The 22190-nt window shown below is 41.9% G+C and overlaps 1 protein-coding gene across 1 annotated transcript in view; it reads right to left on the bottom strand.

The window, feature by feature from the left end:
* Nucleotides 1-20242, bottom strand: part of ska1 (spindle and kinetochore associated complex subunit 1) — a 24027-nt gene extending 3785 nt beyond the window's left edge. Inside the window, exons 1-3 of the mRNA XM_079345451.1 lie at nt 20118-20242; nt 19405-19487; nt 18403-18518 (exon numbers count right to left, since the gene is read on the bottom strand). Coding sequence (XP_079201577.1) covers nt 18403-18518; nt 19405-19486 — 198 coding nt within the window. The 5' untranslated portion in view covers nt 19487; nt 20118-20242. The remainder of the gene's footprint in view (nt 1-18402; nt 18519-19404; nt 19488-20117) is intronic.
* Between the last annotated feature and the right edge of the window lie 1948 nt (nt 20243-22190).

Genomic DNA, 22190 nt, shown 5'->3' with positions numbered 1-22190 from the left:
GACTAAACCTGTACAGACTAAACTAAACCTGTACAGACTAAACCTGTACAGACTAAACCTGTACAGACTAAACCTTTACAGACTAAACCTGTACAGACTAAACCTGTACAGACTAAACCTGTACAGACTAAACCTGTACAGACTAAACTAAACCTGTGCAGACTAAACCTGTACAGACTAAACTAAACCTGTGCAGACTAAACCTGTACAGACTAAACTAAACCTGTACAGACTAAACCTGTACAGACTAACTAAACCTGTGCAGACTAAACCTGTACAGACTAAACCTGTACAGACTAAACCTGTACAGACTAAACTAAACCTGTACAGACTAAACCTGTGCAGACTAAACCTGTACAGACTAAACCTGTACAGACTAAACCTGTGCAGACTAAACCTGTGCAGACTAAACCTGTACAGACTAAACCTGTGCAGACTAAACCTGTACAGACTAAACCTGTGCAGACTAAACCTGTACAGACTAAACCTGTGCAGACTAAACCTGTACAGACTAAACCTGTACAGACTAAACATGTGCAGACTAAACCTGTACAGACTAAACCTGTGCAGACTAAACCTGTACAGACTAAACCTGTACAGACTAAACTAAACCTGTACAGACTAAACCTGTACAGACTAAACCTGTACAGACTAAACCTTTACAGACTAAACCTGTACAGACTAAACCTGTACAGACTAAACCTGTACAGACTAAACCTGTACAGACTAAACTAAACCTGTGCAGACTAAACCTGTACAGACTAAACCTGTACAGACTAAACCTGTAGCAGACTAAACTAAACCTGTACAGGACTAAACCTGTGCAGACTAAACCTGTACAGACTAAACCTGTACAGACTAAACCTGTGCAGACTAAACCTGTGCAGACTAAACCTGTACAGACTAAACCTGTGCAGACTAAACCTGTACAGACTAAACCTGTGCAGACTAAACCTGTACAGACTAAACCTGTGCAGACTAAACCTGTACAGACTAAACCTGTGCAGACTAAAACCTGTACAGACTAAACCTGTACAGACTAAACCTGTGCAGACTAAACCTGTGCAGACTAAACCTGTGCAGACTAAACCTGTACAGACTAAACCTGTGCAGACTAAACCTGTACAGACTAAACCTGTACAGACTAAACCTGTGCAGACTAAACCTGTACAGACTAAACCTGTGCAGACTAAACCTGTACAGACTAAACCTGTGCAGACTAAACCTGTGCAGACTAAACCTGTACAGACTAAACTAACCTGTGCAGACTAACTAAACCTGTGCAGACTAAACCTGTACAGACTAAACCTGTACAGACTAAACCTGTACAGACTAAACTAAACCTGTGCAGACTAAACCTGTACAGACTAAACCTGTGCAGACTAAACCTGTACAGACTCACCTGTGCAGACTAAACCTGTGCAGACTAAACCTGTGCAGACTAAACCTGTACAGACTAAACCTGTACAGACTAAACCTGTGCAGACTAAACCTGTACAGACTAAACCTGTGCAGACTAAACCTGTGCAGACTAAACCTGTACAGACTAAACCTGTACAGACTAAACCTGTGCAGACTAAACCTGTACAGACTAAACCTGTACAGACTAAACCTCTACAGACTAAACCTGTGCAGACTAAACCTGTGCAGACTAAACCTGTACAGACTAAACCTGTACAGACTAAACCTGTACAGACTAACCTGTGCAGACTAAACCTGTGCAGACTAAACCTGTACAGACTAAACCTGTACAGACTAAACCTGTACAGACTAAACTAAACCTGTGCAGACTAAACCTGTACAGACTAAACCTGTGCAGACTAAACCTGTGCAGACTAAACCTGTACAGACTAAACCTGTACAGACTAAACCTGTGCAGACTAAACCTGTACAGACTAAACCTGTACAGACTAAACCTCTACAGACTAAACCTGTGCAGACTAAACCTGTGCAGACTAAACCTGTACAGACTAAACCTGTACAGACTAAACCTGTACAGACTAAACCTGTGCAGACTAAACCTGTGCAGACTAAACCTGTACAGACTAAACCTGTACAGACTAAACCTGTACAGACTAAACTAAACTGTGCAGACTAAACCTGTACAGACTAAACCTGTACAGGACTAAACTAAACCTGTACAGACTAAACCTGTACAGACTAAACCTGTACAGACTAAACCTGTACAGACTAAACCTGTACAGACTAAACCTGTACAGACTAAACCTGTACAGACTAAACTAAACCTGTGCAGACTAAACCTGTACAGACTAAACTAAACCTGTGCAGACTAAACCTGTACAGACTAAACTAAACCTGTGCAGACTAAACCTGTACAGACTAAACTAAACCTGTACAGACTAAACCTGTACAGACTAAACTAAACCTGTGCAGACTAAACCTGTACAGACTAAACTAAACCTGTGCAGACTAAACCTGTACAGACTAAACTAAACCTGTACAGACTAAACCTGTACAGACTAAACTAAACCTGTGCAGACTAAACCTGTACAGACTAAACTAAACCTGTACAGACTAAACCTGTACAGACTAAACTAAACCTGTACAGACTAAACCTGTACAGACTAAACCTGTACAGACTAAACCTTTACAGACTAAACCTGTACAGACTAAACCTGTACAGACTAAACCTGTACAGACTAAACCTGTACAGACTAAACTAAACCTGTGCAGACTAAACCTGTACAGACTAAACTAAACCTGTGCAGACTAAACCTGTACAGACTAAACTAAACCTGTACAGACTAAACCTGTACAGACTAAACTAAACCTGTGCAGACTAAACCTGTACAGACTAAACCTGTACAGACTAAACCTGTACAGACTAAACTAAACCTGTACAGACTAAACCTGTGCAGACTAAACCTGTACAGACTAAACCTGTACAGACTAAACCTGTGCAGACTAAACCTGTGCAGACTAAACCTGTACAGACTAAACCTGTGCAGACTAAACCTGTACAGACTAAACCTGTGCAGACTAAACCTGTACAGACTAAACCTGTGCAGACTAAACCTGTACAGACTAAACCTGTACAGACTAAACATGTGCAGACTAAACCTGTACAGACTAAACCTGTGCAGACTAAACCTGTACAGACTAAACCTGTACAGACTAAACTAAACCTGTACAGACTAAACCTGTACAGACTAAACCTGTACAGACTAAACCTTTACAGACTAAACCTGTACAGACTAAACCTGTACAGACTAAACCTGTACAGACTAAACCTGTACAGACTAAACTAAACCTGTGCAGACTAAACCTGTACAGACTAAACCTGTACAGACTAAACCTGTACAGACTAAACTAAACCTGTACAGACTAAACCTGTGCAGACTAAACCTGTACAGACTAAACCTGTACAGACTAAACCTGTGCAGACTAAACCTGTGCAGACTAAACCTGTACAGACTAAACCTGTGCAGACTAAACCTGTACAGACTAAACCTGTGCAGACTAAACCTGTACAGACTAAACCTGTGCAGACTAAACCTGTACAGACTAAACCTGTGCAGACTAAACCTGTACAGACTAAACCTGTACAGACTAAACCTGTGCAGACTAAACCTGTGCAGACTAAACCTGTGCAGACTAAACCTGTACAGACTAAACCTGTGCAGACTAAACCTGTACAGACTAAACCTGTACAGACTAAACCTGTGCAGACTAAACCTGTACAGACTAAACCTGTGCAGACTAAACCTGTACAGACTAAACCTGTGCAGACTAAACCTGTGCAGACTAAACCTGTACAGACTAAACTAAACCTGTGCAGACTAAACTAAACCTGTGCAGACTAAACCTGTACAGACTAAACCTGTACAGACTAAACCTGTACAGACTAAACTAAACCTGTGCAGACTAAACCTGTACAGACTAAACCTGTGCAGACTAAACCTGTACAGACTCACCTGTGCAGACTAAACCTGTGCAGACTAAACCTGTGCAGACTAAACCTGTACAGACTAAACCTGTACAGACTAAACCTGTGCAGACTAAACCTGTACAGACTAAACCTGTGCAGACTAAACCTGTGCAGACTAAACCTGTACAGACTAAACCTGTACAGACTAAACCTGTGCAGACTAAACCTGTACAGACTAAACCTGTACAGACTAAACCTCTACAGACTAAACCTGTGCAGACTAAACCTGTGCAGACTAAACCTGTACAGACTAAACCTGTACAGACTAAACCTGTACAGACTAAACCTGTGCAGACTAAACCTGTGCAGACTAAACCTGTACAGACTAAACCTGTACAGACTAAACCTGTACAGACTAAACTAAACCTGTGCAGACTAAACCTGTACAGACTAAACCTGTACAGACTAAACTAAACCTGTACAGACTAAACCTGTACAGACTAAACCTGTACAGACTAAACCTGTACAGACTAAACCTGTACAGACTAAACCTGTACAGACTAAACCTGTACAGACTAAACTAAACCTGTGCAGACTAAACCTGTACAGACTAAACTAAACCTGTGCAGACTAAACCTGTACAGACTAAACTAAACCTGTGCAGACTAAACCTGTAAAGACTAAACTAAACCTGTACAGACTAAACCTGTACAGACTAAACTAAACCTGTGCAGACTAAACCTGTACAGACTAAACTAAACCTGTGCAGACTAAACCTGTACAGACTAAACTAAACCTGTACAGACTAAACCTGTACAGACTAAACTAAACCTGTGCAGACTAAACCTGTACAGACTAAACTAAACCTGTACAGACTAAACCTGTACAGACTAAACTAAACCTGTACAGACTAAACCTGTACAGACTAAACCTGTACAGACTAAACCTTTACAGACTAAACCTGTACAGACTAAACCTGTACAGACTAAACCTGTACAGACTAAACCTGTACAGACTAAACTAAACCTGTGCAGACTAAACCTGTACAGACTAAACTAAACCTGTGCAGACTAAACCTGTACAGACTAAACTAAACCTGTACAGACTAAACCTGTACAGACTAAACTAAACCTGTGCAGACTAAACCTGTACAGACTAAACCTGTACAGACTAAACCTGTACAGACTAAACTAAACCTGTACAGACTAAACCTGTGCAGACTAAACCTGTACAGACTAAACCTGTACAGACTAAACCTGTGCAGACTAAACCTGTGCAGACTAAACCTGTACAGACTAAACCTGTGCAGACTAAACCTGTACAGACTAAACCTGTGCAGACTAAACCTGTACAGACTAAACCTGTGCAGACTAAACCTGTACAGACTAAACCTGTACAGACTAAACATGTGCAGACTAAACCTGTACAGACTAAACCTGTGCAGACTAAACCTGTACAGACTAAACCTGTACAGACTAAACTAAACCTGTACAGACTAAACCTGTGCAGACTAAACCTGTACAGACTAAACCTGTACAGACTAAACCTGTGCAGACTAAACCTGTACAGACTAAACCTGTACAGACTAAACCTCTACAGACTAAACCTGTGCAGACTAAACCTGTGCAGACTAAACCTGTACAGACTAAACCTGTGCAGACTAAACCTGTGCAGACTAAACCTGTACAGACTAAACCTGTGCAGACTAAACCTGTACAGACTAAACCTGTACAGACTAAACCTGTACAGACTAAACCTGTACAGACTCACCTGTGCAGACTAAACTAAACCTGTGCAGACTAAACCTGTGCAGACTAAACCTTTACAGACTAAACCTGTACAGACTAAACCTGTGCAGACTAAACCTTTACAGACTAAACCTGTACAGACTAAACCTGTGCAGACTAAACCTGTGCAGACTAAACCTGTACAGACTAAACCTGTGCAGACTAAACCTGTGCAGACTAAACCTGTACAGACTCACCTGTGCAGACTAAACTAAACCTGTGCAGACTAAACCTGTGCAGACTAAACCTGTACAGACTCACCTGTGCAGACTAAACTAAACCTGTGCAGACTCACCTGTGCAGACTAAACTAAACCTGTACAGACTAAACTAAACCTGTGCAGACTCACCTGTGCAGACTAAACTAAACCTGTGCAGACTCACCTGTGCAGACTAAACCTGTGCAGACTAAACCTGTACAGACTAAACCTGTGCAGACTAAACTAAACCTGTACAGACTCACCTGTGCAGACTAAACCTGTACAGACTAAACCTGTACATACTCACCTGTGCAGACTCACCTGTGCAGACTAAACCTGTGCAGACTAAACCTGTACAGACTCACCTGTGCAGACTAAACCTGTACAGACTAAACCTGTGCAGACTAAACCTGTACAGACTAAACCTGTACAGACTAAACCTGTACAGACTAAACCTGTGCAGACTAAACTAAACCTGTGCAGACTAAACCTGTGCAGACTAAACCTGTACAGACTAAACCTGTGCAGACTAAACTAAACCTGTACAGACTAAACCTCTACAGACTCACCTGTACAGACTAAACTAAACCTGTGCAGACTCACCTGTGCAGACTAAACTAAACCTGTGCAGACTAAACCTGTGCAGACTAAACCTGTACAGACTAAACCTGTGCAGACTCACCTGTGCAGACTAAACCTGTACAGACTAAACCTGTACAGTCTCACCTGTGCAGACTCACCTGTGCAGACTAAACCTGTGCAGACTAAACCTGTACAGACTAAACCTGTGCAGACTAAACCTGTGCAGACTAAACCTGTACAGACTAAACCTGTGCAGACTAAACCTGTACAGACTAAACCTGTACAGACTAAACCTGTACAGACTAAACTAAACCTGTGCAGACTAAACCTGTACAGACTAAACCTGTACAGACTAAACCTGTACAGACTAAACCTGTGCAGACTAAACCTGTGCAGACTAAACCTGAACAGACTAAACCTGTACAGACTAAACCTGTACAGACTAAACCTGTGCAGACTAAACTAAACCTCTACAGACTAAACCTGTACAGACTAAACTAAACCTGTACAGACTAAACCTCTACAGACTAAACCTGTACGGACTAAACCTGTACAGACTAAACCTCTACAGACTAAGCCTGTACAGACTAAACCTGTACAGACTAAACCTGTACAGACTAAACCTGTACAGACTAAACCTGTACAGACTAAACCTCTACAGACTAAACCTTTACAGACTAAACCTGTGCAGACTAAACCTGTACAGACTAAACCTGTACAGACTAAACCTCTACAGACTAAACCTGTGCAGACTAAACCTGTGCAGACTAAACCTGTACAGACTAAACCTCTACAGACTAAACCTGTACAGACTAAACCTGTGCAGACTAAACCTGTACAGACTAAACCTGTACAGACTAAACCTCTACAGACTAAACCTGTGCAGACTAAACCTGTACAGACTAAACCTGTACAGACTAAACCTGTACAGACTAAACCTCTACAGACTAAACCTGTGCAGACTAAACCTGTGCAGACTAAACCTCTACAGACTAAACCTGTACAGACTAAACCTGTGCAGACTAAACCTGTGCAGACTAAACCTGTACAGACTAAACCTGTGCAGACTAAACCTGTGCAGACTAAACCTGTACAGACTAAACCTGTACAGACTAAACCTGTGCAGACTAAACCTGTGCAGACTAAACTAAACCTGTACAGACTAAACTAAACCTGTACAGACTAAACCTGTGCAGACTAAACCTGTACAGACTAAACCTGTGCAGACTAAACCTGTACAGACTAAACCTGTACAGACTAAACCTGTGCAGACTAAACCTGTACAGACTAAACCTGTGCAGACTAAACCTGTACAGACTAAACCTGTACAGACTAAACCTGTACAGACTAAACCTGTGCAGACTAAACCTGTGCAGACTAAACCTGTACAGACTAAACTAAACCTGTACAGACTAAACCTGTACAGACTAAACCTGTACAGACTAAACCTGTGCAGACTAAACCTGTACAGACTAAACCTGTGGAGACTAAACCTGTGCAGACTAAACCTGTGCAGACTAAACTAAACCTCTACAGACTAAACCTGTACAGACTAAACCTGTACAGACTAAACCTGTACAGACTAAACCTGTACAGACTAAACCTGTACAGACTCACCTGTACAGACTAAACCTGTGCAGACTAAACCTGTGCAGACTAAACCTGTACAGACTCACCTGTACAGACTAAACCTGTACAGACTAAACCTGTGCAGACTAAACCTGTGCAGACTCACCTGTACAGACTAAACCTGTACAGACTAAACCTGTACAGACTAAACCTGTGCAGACTAAACCTGTACAGACTCACCTGTACAGACTAAACATGTACAGACTAAACCTGTGCAGACTCACCTGTACAGACTAAACCTGTGCAGACTAAACCTGTAAAGACTCACCTGTACAGACTAAACCTGTGCAGACTAAACCTGTACAGACTAAACCTGTACAGACTAAACCTGTACAGACTCACCTGTACAGACTAAACATGTACAGACTAAACCTGTACAGACTCACCTGTGCAGACTAAACCTGTACAGACTAAACCTGTACAGACTCACCTGTGCAGACTCACCTGTGCAGACTAAACCTGTGCAGACTAAACCTGTACAGACTCACCTGTGCAGACTAAACCTGTACAGACTAAACCTGTGCAGACTAAACCTGTACAGACTAAACCTGTACAGACTAAACCTGTGCAGACTAAACCTGTACAGACTAAACCTGTGCAGACTAAACCTGTGCAGACTAAACCTGTACAGACTAAACCTGTACAGACTAAACCTGTGCAGACTAAACCTGTACAGACTAAACCTGTACAGACTAAACTAAACCTGTACAGACTAAACCTGTACAGACTAAACCTGTACAGACTAAACCTTTACAGACTAAACCTGTACAGACTAAACCTGTACAGACTAAACCTGTACAGACTAAACCTGTACAGACTAAACTAAACCTGTGCAGACTAAACCTGTACAGACTAAACCTGTACAGACTAAACCTGTACAGACTAAACTAAACCTGTACAGACTAAACCTGTGCAGACTAAACCTGTACAGACTAAACCTGTACAGACTAAACCTGTGCAGACTAAACCTGTGCAGACTAAACCTGTACAGACTAAACCTGTGCAGACTAAACCTGTACAGACTAAACCTGTGCAGACTAAACCTGTACAGACTAAACCTGTGCAGACTAAACCTGTACAGACTAAACCTGTGCAGACTAAACCTGTACAGACTAAACCTGTACAGACTAAACCTGTGCAGACTAAACCTGTGCAGACTAAACCTGTGCAGACTAAACCTGTACAGACTAAACCTGTGCAGACTAAACCTGTACAGACTAAACCTGTACAGACTAAACCTGTGCAGACTAAACCTGTACAGACTAAACCTGTGCAGACTAAACCTGTACAGACTAAACCTGTGCAGACTAAACCTGTGCAGACTAAACCTGTACAGACTAAACTAAACCTGTGCAGACTAAACTAAACCTGTGCAGACTAAACCTGTACAGACTAAACCTGTACAGACTAAACCTGTACAGACTAAACTAAACCTGTGCAGACTAAACCTTTACAGACTAAACCTGTGCAGACTAAACCTGTACAGACTCACCTGTGCAGACTAAACCTGTGCAGACTAAACTAAACCTGTGCAGACTAAACCTGTACAGACTAAACCTGTACAGACTAAACCTGTGCAGACTAAACCTGTACAGACTAAACCTGTGCAGACTAAACCTGTGCAGACTAAACCTGTACAGACTAAACCTGTACAGACTAAACCTGTGCAGACTAAACCTGTACAGACTAAACCTGTACAGACTAAACCTCTACAGACTAAACCTGTGCAGACTAAACCTGTACAGACTAAACCTGTACAGACTAAACCTGTACAGACTAAACCTGTACAGACTAAACCTTTACAGACTAAACCTGTACAGACTAAACCTGTACAGACTAAACTAAACCTGTGCAGACTAAACCTGTACAGACTAAACCTGTACAGACTAAACTAAACCTGTACAGACTAAACCTGTACAGACTAAACCTGTACAGACTAAACCTGTACAGACTAAACCTTTACAGACTAAACCTGTACAGACTAAACCTGTACAGACTAAACCTGTACAGACTAAACTAAACCTGTGCAGACTAAACCTGTACAGACTAAACTAAACCTGTGCAGACTAAACCTGTACAGACTAAACTAAACCTGTACAGACTAAACCTGTACAGACTAAACTAAACCTGTGCAGACTAAACCTGTACAGACTAAACTAAACCTGTGCAGACTAAACCTGTACAGACTAAACTAAACCTGTGCAGACTAAACCTGTACAGACTAAACTAAACCTGTACAGACTAAACCTGTACAGACTAAACTAAACCTGTGCAGACTAAACCTGTACAGACTAAACTAAACCTGTGCAGACTAAACCTGTACAGACTAAACTAAACCTGTACAGACTAAACCTGTACAGACTAAACTAAACCTGTGCAGACTAAACCTGTACAGACTAAACTAAACCTGTACAGACTAAACCTGTACAGACTAAACTAAACCTGTACAGACTAAACCTGTACAGACTAAACCTGTACAGACTAAACCTTTACAGACTAAACCTGTACAGACTAAACCTGTACAGACTAAACCTGTACAGACTAAACCTGTACAGACTAAACTAAACCTGTGCAGACTAAACCTGTACAGACTAAACTAAACCTGTGCAGACTAAACCTGTACAGACTAAACTAAACCTGTACAGACTAAACCTGTACAGACTAAACTAAACCTGTGCAGACTAAACCTGTACAGACTAAACCTGTACAGACTAAACCTGTACAGACTAAACTAAACCTGTACAGACTAAACCTGTGCAGACTAAACCTGTACAGACTAAACCTGTACAGACTAAACCTGTGCAGACTAAACCTGTGCAGACTAAACCTGTACAGACTAAACCTGTGCAGACTAAACCTGTACAGACTAAACCTGTGCAGACTAAACCTGTACAGACTAAACCTGTGCAGACTAAACCTGTACAGACTAAACCTGTACAGACTAAACATGTGCAGACTAAACCTGTACAGACTAAACCTGTGCAGACTAAACCTGTACAGACTAAACCTGTACAGACTAAACTAAACCTGTACAGACTAAACCTGTACAGACTAAACCTGTACAGACTAAACCTTTACAGACTAAACCTGTACAGACTAAACCTGTACAGACTAAACCTGTACAGACTAAACCTGTACAGACTAAACTAAACCTGTGCAGACTAAACCTGTACAGACTAAACCTGTACAGACTAAACCTGTACAGACTAAACTAAACCTGTACAGACTAAACCTGTGCAGACTAAACCTGTACAGACTAAACCTGTACAGACTAAACCTGTGCAGACTAAACCTGTGCAGACTAAACCTGTACAGACTAAACCTGTGCAGACTAAACCTGTACAGACTAAACCTGTGCAGACTAAACCTGTACAGACTAAACCTGTGCAGACTAAACCTGTACAGACTAAACCTGTGCAGACTAAACCTGTACAGACTAAACCTGTACAGACTAAACCTGTGCAGACTAAACCTGTGCAGACTAAACCTGTGCAGACTAAACCTGTACAGACTAAACCTGTGCAGACTAAACCTGTACAGACTAAACCTGTACAGACTAAACCTGTGCAGACTAAACCTGTACAGACTAAACCTGTGCAGACTAAACCTGTACAGACTAAACCTGTGCAGACTAAACCTGTGCAGACTAAACCTGTACAGACTAAACTAAACCTGTGCAGACTAAACTAAACCTGTGCAGACTAAACCTGTACAGACTAAACCTGTACAGACTAAACCTGTACAGACTAAACTAAACCTGTGCAGACTAAACCTGTACAGACTAAACCTGTGCAGACTAAACCTGTACAGACTCACCTGTGCAGACTAAACCTGTGCAGACTAAACTAAACCTGTGCAGACTAAACCTGTACAGACTAAACCTGTACAGACTAAACCTGTGCAGACTAAACCTGTACAGACTAAACCTGTGCAGACTAAACCTGTGCAGACTAAACCTGTACAGACTAAACCTGTACAGACTAAACCTGTGCAGACTAAACCTGTACAGACTAAACCTGTACAGACTAAACCTCTACAGACTAAACCTGTGCAGACTAAACCTGTGCAGACTAAACCTGTACAGACTAAACCTGTGCAGACTAAACCTGTACAGACTAAACCTGTACAGACTAAACCTGTACAGACTAAACCTGTACAGACTCACCTGTGCAGACTAAACTAAACCTGTGCAGACTAAACCTGTGCAGACTAAACCTTTACAGACTAAACCTGTACAGACTAAACCTGTGCAGACTAAACCTTTACAGACTAAACCTGTACAGACTAAACCTGTGCAGACTAAACCTGTGCAGACTAAACCTGTACAGACTAAACCTGTGCAGACTAAACCTGTGCAGACTAAACCTGTACAGACTCACCTGTGCAGACTAAACTAAACCTGTGCAGACTAAACCTGTGCAGACTAAACCTGTACAGACTCACCTGTGCAGACTAAACTAAACCTGTGCAGACTCACCTGTGCAGACTAAACTAAACCTGTACAGACTAAACTAAACCTGTGCAGACTCACCTGTGCAGACTAAACTAAACCTGTGCAGACTCACCTGTGCAGACTAAACCTGTGCAGACTAAACCTGTACAGACTAAACCTGTGCAGACTAAACTAAACCTGTACAGACTCACCTGTGCAGACTAAACCTGTACAGACTAAACCTGTACATACTCACCTGTGCAGACTCACCTGTGCAGACTAAACCTGTGCAGACTAAACCTGTACAGACTCACCTGTGCAGACTAAACCTGTACAGACTAAACCTGTGCAGACTAAACCTGTACAGACTAAACCTGTACAGACTAAACCTGTACAGACTAAACCTGTGCAGACTAAACTAAACCTGTGCAGACTAAACCTGTGCAGACTAAACCTGTACAGACTAAACCTGTGCAGACTAAACTAAACCTGTACAGACTAAACCTCTACAGACTCACCTGTACAGACTAAACTAAACCTGTGCAGACTCACCTGTGCAGACTAAACTAAACCTGTGCAGACTAAACCTGTGCAGACTAAACCTGTACAGACTAAACCTGTGCAGACTCACCTGTGCAGACTAAACCTGTACAGACTAAACCTGTACAGTCTCACCTGTGCAGACTCACCTGTGCAGACTAAACCTGTGCAGACTAAACCTGTACAGACTAAACCTGTGCAGACTAAACCTGTGCAGACTAAACCTGTACAGACTAAACCTGTGCAGACTAAACCTGTACAGACTAAACCTGTACAGACTAAACTAAACCTGTGCAGACTAAACCTGTACAGACTAAACCTGTACAGACTAAACCTGTACAGACTAAACCTGTGCAGACTAAACCTGTGCAGACTAAACCTGAACAGACTAAACCTGTACAGACTAAACCTGTACAGACTAAACCTGTACAGACTAAACCTGTGCAGACTAAACTAAACCTCTACAGACTAAACCTGTACAGACTAAACTAAACCTGTACAGACTAAACCTCTACAGACTAAACCTGTACGAACTAAACCTGTACAGACTAAACCTCTACAGACTAAGCCTGTACAGACTAAACCTGTACAGACTAAACCTGTACAGACTAAACCTGTACAGACTAAACCTGTACAGACTAAACCTCTACAGACTAAACCTGTACAGACTAAACCTGTGCAGACTAAACCTGTACAGACTAAACCTGTACAGACTAAACCTCTACAGACTAAACCTGTGCAGACTAAACCTGTGCAGACTAAACCTGTACAGACTAAACCTCTACAGACTAAACCTGTACAGACTAAACCTGTGCAGACTAAACCTGTACAGACTAAACCTGTACAGACTAAACCTCTACAGACTAAACCTGTGCAGACTAAACCTGTACAGACTAAACCTGTACAGACTAAACCTGTACAGACTAAACCTCTACAGACTAAACCTGTGCAGACTAAACCTGTGCAGACTAAACCTCTACAGACTAAACCTGTACAGACTAAACCTGTGCAGACTAAACCTGTGCAGACTAAACCTGTACAGACTAAACCTGTGCAGACTAAACCTGTGCAGACTAAACCTGTACAGACTAAACCTGTACAGACTAAACCTGTGCAGACTAAACCTGTGCAGACTAAACTAAACCTGTACAGACTAAACTAAACCTGTACAGACTAAACCTGTGCAGACTAAACCTGTACAGACTAAACCTGTGCAGACTAAACCTGTACAGACTAAACCTGTACAGACTAAACCTGTGCAGACTAAACCTGTACAGACTAAACCTGTGCAGACTAAACCTGTACAGACTAAACCTGTACAGACTAAACCTGTACAGACTAAACCTGTGCAGACTAAACCTGTGCAGACTAAACCTGTACAGACTAAACTAAACCTGTACAGACTAAACCTGTACAGACTAAACCTGTACAGACTAAACCTGTGCAGACTAAACCTGTACAGACTAAACCTGTGGAGACTAAACCTGTGGAGACTAAACCTGTGCAGACTAAACTAAACCTCTACAGACTAAACCTGTGCAGACTAAACCTGTACAGACTAAACCTGTACAGACTAAACCTGTACAGACTAAACCTGTACAGACTAAACCTGTACAGACTAAACCTGTGCAGACTAAACCTGTGCAGACTAAACCTGTACAGACTCACCTGTACAGACTAAACCTGTACAGACTAAACCTGTGCAGACTAAACCTGTGCAGACTCACCTGTACAGACTAAACCTGTACAGACTAAACCTGTACAGACTAAACCTGTGCAGACTAAACCTGTACAGACTCACCTGTACAGACTAAACATGTACAGACTAAACCTGTGCAGACTCACCTGTACAGACTAAACCTGTGCAGACTAAACCTGTAAAGACTCACCTGTACAGACTAAACCTGTGCAGACTAAACCTGTACAGACTAAACCTGTACAGACTAAACCTGTACAGACTCACCTGTACAGACTAAACATGTACAGACTAAACCTGTACAGACTCACCTGTGCAGACTAAACCTGTACAGACTAAACCTGTACAGACTCACCTGTGCAGACTCACCTGTGCAGACTAAACCTGTGCAGACTAAACCTGTACAGACTCACCTGTGCAGACTAAACCTGTACAGACTAAACCTGTGCAGACTAAACCTGTACAGACTAAACCTGTACAGACTAAACCTGTGCAGACTAAACCTGTACAGACTAAACCTGTGCAGACTAAACCTGTGCAGACTAAACCTGTACAGACTAAACCTGTACAGACTAAACCTGTGCAGACTAAACCTGTACAGACTAAACCTGTACAGACTAAACCTGTACAGACTAAACCTGTACAGACTCACCTGTGCAGACTAAACCTGTACAGACTAAACCTGTACAGACTCACCTGTGCAGACTCACCTGTGCAGACTAAACCTGTGCAGACTAAACCTGTACAGACTCACCTGTGCAGACTAAACCTGTACAGACTAAACCTGTGCAGACTAAACCTGTACAGACTAAACCTGTACAGACTAAACTAAACCTGTACAGACTAAACTAAACCTGTGCAGACTAAACCTGTACAGACTAAACCTGTACAGACTAAACCTGTGCAGACTAAACCTGTACAGACTAAACCTGTACAGACTAAACTAAACCTGTGCAGACTCACCTGTGCAGACTAAACTAAACCTGTGCAGACTAAACCTGTGCAGACTAAACCTGTACAGACTAAACCTGTACAGACTAAACTAAACCTGTGCAGACTCACCTGTGCAGACTAAACTAAACCTGTGCAGACTAAACCTGTGCAGACTAAACCTGTACAGACTAAACCTGTACAGACTAAACCTGTACAGACTAAACTAAACCTCTACAGACTAAACCTGTACAGACTAAACTAAACCTGTACAGACTAAACCTCTACAGACTAAACCTGTACGGACTAAACCTGTACAGACTAAACCTCTACAGACTAAACCTGTACAGACTAAACCTGTACAGACTAAACCTCTACAGACTAAACCTGTACAGACTAAACCTGTACAGACTAAACCTCTACAGACTAAACCTGTAAAGACTAAACCTGTACAGACTAAACCTGTACAGACTAAACCTCTACAGACTAAACCTGTACAGACTAAACCTCTACAGACTAAACCTGTACAGACTAAACCTGTGCAGACTAAACCTGTACAGACTAAACCTGTACAGACTAAACCTGTACAGACTAAACTACACCTGTGCAGACTAAACCTGTGCAGACTAAACTAAACCTGTGCAGACTAAACCTGTGCAGACTAAACCTGTACAGACTAAACCTGTGCAGACTAAACTAAACCTGTACAGACTCACCTGTGCAGACTCACCTGTGCAGACTAAACCTGTACAGACTAAACCTGTACAGACTCACCTGTGCAGACTCACCTGTGCAGACTAAACCTGTGCAGACTAAACCTGTACAGACTCACCTGTGCAGACTAAACCTGTACAGACTAAACCTGTGCAGACTAAACCTGTACAGACTAAACCTGTACAGACTAAACCTGTGCAGACTAAACCTGTACAGACTAAACCTGTGCAGACTAAACCTGTACAGACTAAACCTGTACAGACTAAACCTGTGCAGACTAAACCTGTGCAGACTAAACCTGTACAGACTAAACCTGTGCAGACTAAACCTGTACAGACTAAACCTGTACAGACTAAACCTCTACAGACTAAACCTGTACAGACTAAACCTCTACAGACTAAACCTCTACAGACTAAACCTGTGCAGACTAAACCTGTGCAGACTAAACCTCTACAGACTAAACCTGTACAGACTAAACCTGTGCAGACTAAACCTGTGCAGACTAAACCTGTACAGACTAAACCTGTGCAGACTAAACCTGTGCAGACTAAACCTGTGCAGACTAAACCTGTGCAGACTAAACTAAACCTGTACAGACTAAACTAAACCTGTGCAGACTAAACCTGTGCAGACTAAACCTGTGCAGACTAAACCTGTACAGACTAAACCTGTACAGACTAAACCTGTGCAGACTAAACCTGTACAGACTAAACCTGTACAGACTAAACCTGTACAGACTAAACCTGTACAGACTAAACCTGTACAGACTAAACCTGTGCAGACTAAACCTGTACAGACTAAACTAAACCTGTGCAGACTAAACCTGTACAGACTAAACTAAACCTGTGCAGACTAAACCTGTACAGACTAAACCTGTACAGACTAAACCTGTGCAGACTAAACCTGTACAGACTAAACTAAACCTGTGCAGACTAAACCTGTGCAGACTAAACCTCTACAGACTAAACCTGTACAGACTAAACCTGTACAGACTAAACCTGTGCAGACTAAACCTGTACAGACTAAACCTGTGCAGACTAAACCTGTGCAGACTAAACCTGTACAGACTAAACCTCTACAGACTAAACCTGTGCAGACTAAACCTGTACAGACTAAACCTGTACAGACTAAACCTGTGCAGACTAAACTAAACCTCTACAGACTAAACCTGTGCAGACTAAACCTGTACAGACTAAACCTGTACAGACTAAACCTGTGCAGACTAAACCTGTGCAGACTAAACCTGTACAGACTCACCTGTACAGACTAAACCTGTACAGACTAAACCTGTACAGACTAAACCTGTGCAGACTAAACCTGTGCAGACTAAACCTGTACAGACTAAACCTGTGCAGACTAAACCTGTACAGACTAAACCTGTGCACTCACCTGTACAGACTAAACCTGTGCAGACTAAACCTGTGCAGACTCACCTGTACAGACTAAACCTGTACAGACTAAACCTGTACAGACTAAACCTGTGCACTCACCTGTACAGACTAAACCTGTGCAGACTAAACCTGTGCAGACTAAACCTGTATAGACTAAACCTGTGCACTCACCTGTACAGACTAAACCTGTACAGACTAAACCTGTGCAGACTCACCTGTACAGACTAAACCTGTACAGACTAAACCTGTGCAGACTCACCTGTACAGACTAAACCTGTGCAGACTCACCTGTGCAGACTCACCTGTACAGACTAAACCTGTACAGACTAAACCTGTACAGACTAAACCTGTGCAGACTCACCTGTGCAGACTCACCTGTACAGACTAAACCTGTACAGACTCACCTGTACAGACTAAACCTGTGCAGACTCACCTGTACAGACTAAACCTGTGCAGACTCACCTTTACAGACTCACCTGTACAGACTAAACCTGTACAGACTCACCTGTACAGACTAAACCTGTACAGACTAAACCTGTACAGACTCACCTGTACAGACTAAACCTGTACAGACTCACCTGTACAGACTAAACCTGTACAGACTAAAGGTTACCTTGAGGTCGCTGAGTTGCTCTCTCTGATGGTCGACACATTTTTCAAACTCCTCCAGAAGAGTCTGCAGAGCAAACAGCTCGTGTCCCAACTTCTTCATCTTACTCTGAGGGACAGCTTCAACATAAAGACATGAACACATGAAGCTTTAATAAAGACATGAACACATGCAGCTTTAATAAAGACACATGAAGCTTTAATAAAGACATGAACACATGAAGCTTTAATAAAGACATGAACACATGAAGCTTTAATAAAGACATGAACACATGAAGCTTTAATAAAGACACATGAAGCTTTAATAAAGACATGAACACATGAAGCTTTAATAAAGACACATGAAGCTTTAATAAAGACACATGAACACATGAAGCTTTAATAAAGACATGAACACATGAAGCTTTAATAAAGACACATGAACACATGAAGCTTTAATAAAGACACATGAAGCTTTAATAAAGACACATGAACACATGAAGCTTTAATAAAGACATGAACACATGAAGCTTTAATAAAGACACATGAACACATGAAGCTTTAATAAAGACACATGAACACATGAAGCTTTAATAAAGACACATGAAGCTTTAATAAAGACATGAACACATGAAGCTTTAATAAAGACACATGAACACATGAAGCTTTAATAAAGACACATGAAGCTTTAATAAAGACACATGAACACATGAAGCTTTAATAAAGACACATGAACACATGAAGCTTTAATAAAGACACATGAAGCTTTAATAAAGACATGAACACATGAAGCTTTAATAAAGACATGAACACATGAAGCTTTAATAAAGACATGAACACATGAAGCTTTAATAAAGACATGAACACATGAAGCTTTAATAAAGACACATGAACACATGAAGCTTTAATAAAGACACATGAAGCTTTAATAAAGACACATGAACACATGAAGCTTTAATAAAGACACATGAAGCTTTAATAAAGACACATGAACACATGAAGCTTTAATAAAGGGGCGGGGTCATACCGGTGATTGACAGGTCCAGCAGGTGTCGTAAAGAGGAGATCCTGTGGTGAAGGTGTTGGCTGACCTCCTGCAGATCACTCATCCTGTTCAAACACACACTGAGGGTTAGTGAGGAGAAGAGAGCACAGAATAAAACATGTTTTCAGAACAGTTTATTAAACAGATGTTTGTGTATGAAGATGTTGTGACTTGTTTGGATGTTTTATTAATTAATAAAACCTGAGATGTTGTCTTAAAGGGACAGTCTGATCTCATGTGTCTCAGTCACCTGATGTTCACAGACATTATTATTCCTTATTTAAGAAACAGCAAAACATTATGCTAAGTATAATAAAGTGTATAAAATACTATAATAGTTATATTTGTTTTATGATTTAACAATCAAACAATAGAGCTGTCACACAAAACAACTCTAATGATGGTGTTAATGTGGGAATAATAATTTAATCATTATTTATTATGAAGTCAAAGAGATGCTAAAAAGATGATTTAACCCTAACCACTGAAGACACAGTTACTGTGAACCCTAACCCTAACCCGGGTAAACCCTAACCCTAACCCGGGTAAACCCTAACCCGGGTGAACCCTAACCCGGGTGAACCCTAACCCGGGTAAACCCTAACCCGGGTGAACCCTAACCCGGGTAAACCCTAACGATAGCTCAGAGAGCTAGCTAACGTTAGCTCAGAGTGACATTACGAGACAGAGTTTACCTGAACAGGTATGATGAAGCTCTCCGAACACTAACTAATTTCCTCCGTTACGTCCTCCGTTAGCTCCTCCGTTAGCCCCGCTGTTAGCACCTCCGTTAGCCCCGCTGTTAGCTCCTCCGTTAGCTCCCGGTTTAATTTCAAATGCTGCGCATGCGTGTTGTCTGTGCTGCCTTCAGGGGCCAACTTTAGCTCGGCAGAGTTGGTTTCCAGTGTTTAACGTTTCCGGAGTCTCCGCAGGATTAAAACATCGGGCCTTTTTCAAACCAACCCCTCCACCCCCCCCCCCCCCTCCCCCTCCCCCTCCGTGACGTCACACAATCAGCTGAATGAAGTCCCCTCCTTCCAGGTGGAGGGTAGAAATACAGCAGCAGGCTTTGGGACAAACTTCACTCTCTCAGGTGGAAACAGGAAGTGTGTGTTACCATGGTTACTCAGCGGCATCCTGGGGGAACGGCTCATCTTTATTTTTTATTTTTTGCTGTAGCCTAAATTAAGTTTTACAAAGAAATGAAAAGTAAAACAATGATAAATAAATAATTGTGAGAAGTTGTCTGTAACATGATTTAATATTCTTTAGTTTTTGTCCCTTTAAATATGAATCATAATGAAATAAACAGGTGAACAGAAGAGGAGTACAGGTCACTCCTTCTTTAGTACAGGTCACTCCTTCTTTAGTACAGGTCACTCCTTCTTTAGTACAGGTCACTCCTTCTTTAGTACAGGTCTCTCCTTCTTTAGTACAGGTCACTCCTTTAGTACAGGTCACTCCTTCTTTAGTACAGGTCGCTCCTTCTTTAGTACAGGTCACTCCTTCTTTAGTACAGGTCACTCCTTCTTTAGTACAGGTCACTCCTTTAGTACAGGTCACTCCTTCTTTAGTACAGGTCACTCCTTCTTTAGTACAGGTTACTCCTTCTTTAGTACAGGTTACTCCTTCTTTAGTACAGGTCACTCCTTTAGTACAGGTCACTCCTTCTTTAGTACAGGTCACTCCTTTAGTTCAGGTCACTCCTTCTTTAGTACAGGTCACTCCTTCTTTAGTACAGGTCACTCCTTCTTTAGTACAGGTCACTCCTTCTTTAGTACAGGTCGCTCCTTCTTTAGTACAGGTCACTCCTTCTTTAGTACAGGTCACTCCTTCTTTAGTACAGGTCACTCCTTTAGTACAGGTCACTCCTTCTTTAGTACAGGTCACTCCTTTAGTTCAGGTCACTCCTTCTTTAGTACAGGTCACTCCTTCTTTAGTACAGGTCACTCCTTCTTTAGTACAGGTCACTCCTTCTTTAGTACAGGTCACTCCTTCTTTAGTACAGGTCACTCCTTCTTTAGTACAGGTCACTCCTTCTTTAGTACAGGTTACTCCTTCTTTAGTACAGGTCACTCCTTTAGTACAGGTCACTCCTTCTTTAGTACAGGTCACTCCTTTAGTTCAGGTCACTCCTTCTTTAGTACAGGTCACTCCTTCTTTAGTACAGGTCACTCCTTCTTTAGTACAGGTCACTCCTTCTTTAGTACAGGTCGCTCCTTCTTTAGTACAGGTCACTCCTTCTTTAGTACAGGTCACTCCTTCTTTAGTACAGGTCACTCCTTTAGTACAGGTCACTCCTTCTTTAGTACAGGTCACTCCTTTAGTTCAGGTCACTCCTTCTTTAGTACAGGTCACTCCTTCTTTAGTACAGGTCACTCCTTCTTTAGTACAGGTCACTCCTTCTTTAGTACAGGTCACTCCTTTAGTACAGGTCACTCCTTCTTTAGTACAGGTCACTCCTTCTTTAGTACAGGTCACTCCTTTAGTACAGGTCACTCCTTCTTTAGTACAGGTCACTCCTTCTTTAGTTCAGGTCACTCCTTTAGTACAGGTCACTCCTTCTTTAGTACAGGTCACTCCTCCCTTAGTACAGGTCACTCCTTCTTTAGTACAGGTCACTCCTTTAGTACAGGTCACTCCTTCTTTACTACAGGTCACTCCTTCTTTAGTACAGGTCGCTCCTTTAGTACAGGTCACTCCTTTAGTACAGGTCTCTCCTTCTTTAGTACAGGTCACTCCTTCTTTAGTACAGGTCACTCCTTTAG

Source organism: Symphodus melops (assembly GCF_947650265.1).
Source record: "Symphodus melops genome assembly, chromosome: 6".
Taxonomy (NCBI): domain Eukaryota; kingdom Metazoa; phylum Chordata; class Actinopteri; order Labriformes; family Labridae; genus Symphodus; species Symphodus melops.
The sequence above is the reverse complement of the archived record's forward strand: the minus strand, read 5'-3'. Positions and strand labels throughout refer to the sequence as shown.